The 6000-nt window shown below is 47.5% G+C and overlaps 1 protein-coding gene across 1 annotated transcript; it reads right to left on the reverse strand.

Moving 5' to 3' along the window:
- Positions 1–1666: 1666 nt before the first annotated feature.
- Positions 1667–2038, reverse strand: LOC145419152 (histone H2A). Its single transcript, XM_080287392.1, has one exon. The coding sequence runs from the start codon at positions 2036–2038 to the stop codon at positions 1667–1669; it is 372 nt and encodes a 123-aa protein (XP_080143518.1).
- Between the last annotated feature and the right edge of the window lie 3962 nt (positions 2039–6000).

Genomic DNA, 6000 nt, shown 5'->3' on the forward strand with positions numbered 1-6000 from the left:
CTCTCTCTCTCTCTCTCTCTCTTTCTTTTAATGTAACAGATATGAAAACATGTAATGCAACCCGACCAACTCTTACCACACCTAACATAACCAAACCAAACCAACCATAACCTAACTGAACCATACCAAACCTCTCTCTCTCTCTCTCTCTCTCTCTCTCTGTCTGGCAGTTAAAAAAAAAAAAAAAAAAAAAAGGTGGGGGGGGGATTAGGCAACTGTCAATTTGGCTACTACATCTTCTAATTTAAATGGACGTCTGCATACATATACATTATCACTTATTTTGCTGGGCCATTGCTTTCTCTGTTCCTCTGGTCTACTCCCCCCCCCACCCCCATTTCAGGAAAGCTTTCTCCATACCTATCAGGGCAATTTCCATCCTGTTGCGAGAGCATCTCCTCTGCTGTGCTCCGGGAGTCGCCTCCGTAAATCGTGAAGGCAAATCCCACTAATCCAAGGTATTTCTGCCTTCATATGCACGAGCAGCAGCAGCACACTTGAAGGATGCACCTAGAGTAAAGAAGACACAGTCAGTCACGTCGGTGAGGCACCACAAACGGTGCATGATATGAATGCCTAAGTGTTAGACAGACAGAATGTCTGCATATGAACAAGTTATCCCTTGAATTTGTCGCTGTCACGGCCGTTTTCTCTAAGTACCAAAACCCACCAATCACCCATCGTACAAGCATTGCATCAACCGCTGAGGCCTGAAATCAAATTTAAATGGATCCGATTGGTACTTGCACGACCGCTAGTGCATTATATAGAAGAGGTGGCTGACAAGGTGGCTGACACTCGCCTCCCAACAGTTTCACTAATCAGGCGTTCACCGGAGCTCCCAGTTCGATGGGTGGTGGTGGTGGTGCTGCTGATTATTATTATTAATCTTTGATGATGATGATGATGATGATGATGATGATGATGATGAATGGATGGATGGATGAATAGATGGTGGTGGTAGTGGTGGTTTTTGATTGTGTAGTAACTAGTTGTTGCAATACTACTCATAATGACGAGAGAAATGAATGATAAGTATTTTCTTCATTATTGCTCTTATTTGGGGGTGTTAAATCCACAATGGTCGTCACCACACGACTAATATATATATATATATATATATAATATATATATATATATATATATATATATATATATATATATATATATATATATACTGTTGTATACATCACCATATCCTCTGCCACTGAACGACTTTGTCCATTCCTTCGATGGTGGGAGAATAGCCATCATCATCATCATCATCACCTATGTTTTCATTCATCCACCCGGCCAGGCAGTTAGGAGGCATAATTATACAGGACAGTATTATGCAGGTGCAGTTGGGAACGGGACAAGACTCTATGTAGTAGTGGGAATAATAATATTATTATTATTATTATTATTATTACTCCACCTTCACTGATGTCAGTAGCTTCTTACATGCAACCGAACGTAAATATAGCCACAGACACATGCCAGCATTCAACACATACCACGTTATAGGCACATACACAAACATACAGTATACCAACACATTCATCCATACCCAAAGATGATGATGATGCTGTTGGGCAATGCCAAAGTCTATTCTCTCTCAAGAAACGAATGTGGCTCCTAAAGGAGCCGATGGAGGTGAAGAAGAAGAAGGATTTCTTGGAAGCGTTTACTTCTTCTCCGTCTTCTTGGGGAGCAGCACAGCCTGGATGTTAGGCAGGACACCTCCCTGGGCGATGGTGACGCCAGAGAGGAGCTTGTTGAGCTCCTCATCATTGCGGATAGCCAACTGCAGGTGACGGGGAATGATACGAGTCTTCTTGTTGTCACGGGCTGCGTTGCCAGCCAGCTCAAGCACTTCAGCTGCTAGGTACTCCATGACTGCAGCCAAGTAGACGGGAGCACCAGCACCCACACGCTCGGCGTAATTGCCTTTACGAAGGAGACGGTGGATCCTGCCGACGGGGAACTGGAGCCCAGCCCTGCTAGATCGGGACTTGGACTTTCCCTTCACCTTGCCTCCCTTGCCACGTCCGGACATGCTGCTGCTGCTGCTGGAGTAGTAGGACCTTCAGGAGAAGACTAATGCGTCCCCGGCCCGCGCGACCTTCCCTTAAATACCCGTCTTCCCGATCCGACCCCATCCCACCCGCGAATGGGAAGGAGGCAGAAGCCGGGCTGCGATCGGGCAGAAATCACATATAAGGATTTCAGCAAGCGCGGCCCCCCTAATGTCTGACCACCATGCCATATCAATAACAGCTAATTTACCCCCTCTACCCAAACCACCAGGCCCACCCCCACGATTCAATACAAAAAAAGCTAACTGGCAACTATACACAGATACTCTGGAACAACTCACAGCCTCACTGCAACACTCACTTGATCTCCAAGCACATGAAAAACAAATAACAACAGCCATACAAGACGCCGCACTAGCTGCCATCCCCAAAACAACACACAAAAGATTCAACCACAAAGACTGGTGGTTTTACAACGATAGAGTCAAGGAACTAAACCACAGACAAAACCAAGCAAAGAAAATATACAGGAAAAACAGAACACCTGAAGGACTGCAACACTTACGTACGACAGTCCGACTAGTAAGAGAAGAAAAGAACAAAATCAAGGAGAAAAAGTGGTTAGAGTGGTGCAGTTCCCTTAATGCAAGCAGCAGCACTGGGGCATTATGGAAGAAACTCAGAGCAGTGTCAGGATCAACCCCCAACAGACCCACATCCCACCCCAACCCACAAGAAGAAGCCGAGAGAATAGCACTAAACTTTGCAAACAACACTTCCCCAAGACATCTCCCAGATGCCACAAGACGGCGCCAGGAATTACTGCATAATGAAAGAAGACACCTAATTAACAGGGAGAAGCAAAAAGAGCATCCAGCCGACTGCCCATTCACTATGAACGAACTTGAAAATGCACTGAAAACAAGCCAAGACACTGCCCCTGGTAAGGATAGCATCACTTACTCTATGATAAGACACGCAGGCCCCATCGCAAAAGCCGCCATACTGAACCTAATTAACCATTCCTGGGAAGCAGGACAACTCCCAACAACTTGGAAACAGGCACTCATCACCCCCGTGCCAAAACCCAAAAATCCAGGCTCATACAGGCCCATCTCCCTACTAAGCTGTCTCAGCAAAACAGCTGAAAGAATGATTTTGCGAAGACTACAGTGGTGCACACCCACACCCCACGATCATATATTCGCCTACACCAGCGGCAGGGGAACGAGCGAATGCCTCGCAACACTATTCACCGAACTGAGAGGAAGGAGGGGGCTAGCTATTTTCATAGACTTAGAGAAGGCCTTCGAACTAGCCTGCCCCGAATCAATACTAGACGCCCTGGCCCGCAAAGGAATAGGAGGCAAGCTTCTACAGTGGATAGAAAACTTCTTCACAAACAGAGAAGCGATGGTGCGTTTCCACGGCACCACATCATCACTCCACAAACACACCAACGGCACCCCTCAGGGAAGTATAATCAGCCCCACCCTCTTTAACACTCTAATTGAACGCCTCCTAGAAATAGACCTAGGCCCCAACGTCAAATTACTCACTTACGCAGACGACCTAGCAATCATCATAAACAAGGGCCCCTATCATACTAAAGCCCAAACCGCCTTGACACGCTTAAATTCCACCTGCAAAAACCTTGGCTTTAAAATAAACATAAATAAAACCAAAGCACTCCCCTTCGGCATGAACACACCACAACAACAACTTTACCTCGATGCCACACCTATTGACTACGTCACCACCCACATGTACCTAGGAGTCTGGCTAGATACCAGCCTCAGATTCAGACAAGAAATAAGCTACCTCAGGGAAAGAACAAAAATAAGAACAAACGCACTCAGAGCGTTAGCCGGCAGAGGAATGGGAGCAACACATCGAGTACTAAGACTCTTCTACATCCAAGCTATCCGTTCCCTAGTAGACTACGCCGCCCCCGCACTAATAACCATAGAACCACAACTAACGGAAAAGCTAGAAGTAATCCAGAATAATGCACTACGTGCGATAACAAACGCCCCACCTTGGACTCGCCTCGTCAACCTACGCATGGAATGCGGCATCGAATCATTACAAAACAGAATACAAGCACGAGTAGTATGCATAGCTGCTAAGCTAGCTCACAGTGCTTCAGACCTCACCCCTATAAAACAAATCAAAGCAGAACTGATCAGACACCCCACCCTCCTAAATAAAAGCTGGACACACTGCACAATTCGGGCCATTAGAAAATACAACGCCACAAACAAAATCACACAACAGCCCGACACCCCGATACCGGAATATAAAGAACCTCCCCCATGGACCCCCACCATACAGACTCCTCACCCCAAAAATCACAGGGAAAAAAACCACACTCCCACAACTACTACGCCAAGAAGCACTAGAAAGAATTGCAACAATCACGGACCGAAACACAGTAAACTACTATACAGATGGTTCTGTAGAACAACCGAAAGCTGCAGCTGCATTCATCAGCAATGGAAAAGAATTCGCTGCAAGAATTTCTGACGGAGCATCCACCCTGCAAGCAGAACTAGTAGCCATTGCGGAGGCGCTGTCAGACGCTAACAAAACAAATACACAGACGCACATAAACATACACACAGACTCTCTCTCCGCCATACAAACACTACGCAAACATAAACACCGTAACAACAGACACATCATCTCCACAATAAACAACACAGCACACAACATCGCACAATCAGGCAGAACAATCACGATACATTGGATCCCCAGCCATGTAAACATACACGGCAACGAACGTTGCAGACCGTGCAGCCAAACACGCCCTTACGCACCCACAGATAGACATACACATACCACCGACCATAACACAAACAAAACACGACATAAAAATGATAACACCCACTCTCACAAAACATGAACATGAATACCATGTCAACCAAGGCTCCACTTCCGCCATCTGGTACGCCAGTGCAACAAAATATAAACAAATACCGCTTCCTACACATACACCCAACAGACTCCTCACCTACATACACCGCCTCCGCCTCGGCTACTTATCACGTGATCTAGTAATAAATAATATCAGAAACGCAATCTGCAACTACTGCAGAACAGACGCCCCCTTCCCCCTGCTACACTACATAATTAAATGCAGAGCAACAGCCACCATCAGAAGCAGCGCCGCTTACCCAGACCCCGATATAACACCCACCTCCCCTCTCGCCACACCTGTTCAAACACTAAGCAACACAGCCACATCCATAATCCATAACGCCATATCCAACACCCCGCATATTTTAATCAAAATAGTTAAGTCAAACCCCCCTCCGATGTAATTACTAAACGAACATTACTGCACTGGGCTACGAGGTGGCCCAGCCCCCCCCCACCATCTCTAAGAGGGGGGGGGGGAAATCAATTACTCACTCGCGCGGCCCCCATTCTCGTGCGAGCAGCGGAAGGAGAAGCATCTCCAGCTCCTTAACTCTACGGAGTTTACATCCCACGTTTCACTTTCGTTAACTCGATTCCTCACTTCCTGCCACCAGCAGCACCACACGACTGTGACTATACACTGTTAGGCAACTGACAGCTGTATATCACAGTCAGGCGGGTTTTCCCGCCTTCCAAACACTCTCCTTTCTGTAACGTTCCCCCCCACCGTCCCCCCCTACACACATACACACACACACATCCAACACACCACACTCTATCTCCCTGTCCTTTGCAATCCTTTGCCCACATCGCCGTAGGATTTCCTGCAACCCCATCACTGGCGAACCGAACCCCGCGGGAAGGCCGTTTAGGGCCGCCAAAAGGGTGGCCACTAGGTGGGCGGGGGCGCCAGGGGGTTGCAGGAAGGCAAAACGCTGTTAGGGTTAGGTTCCCCTCAGGGGGCAATCAGCGTAGGTGCCAGGGTCCCTCCCCACGACGTCCTTTAGAGGACGGGGGAGGTAAAAACCCGGCGCCTAGGATCGCTGATATAGGTAGGCCT

Source organism: Coenobita brevimanus, chromosome 117, assembly GCF_032717465.1.
Source record: "Coenobita brevimanus isolate Jiangsu-jjx chromosome 117, ASM3271746v2, whole genome shotgun sequence".
Lineage (NCBI taxonomy): Eukaryota > Metazoa > Arthropoda > Malacostraca > Decapoda > Coenobitidae > Coenobita > Coenobita brevimanus.

Coding starts and splice junctions, on each gene's coding strand:
- LOC145419152 (XM_080287392.1), bottom strand. CDS start 2,038: ATGTCCGGACGTGGCAAGGGAGGCAAGGTGAAGGGAAAGTCCAAGTCC.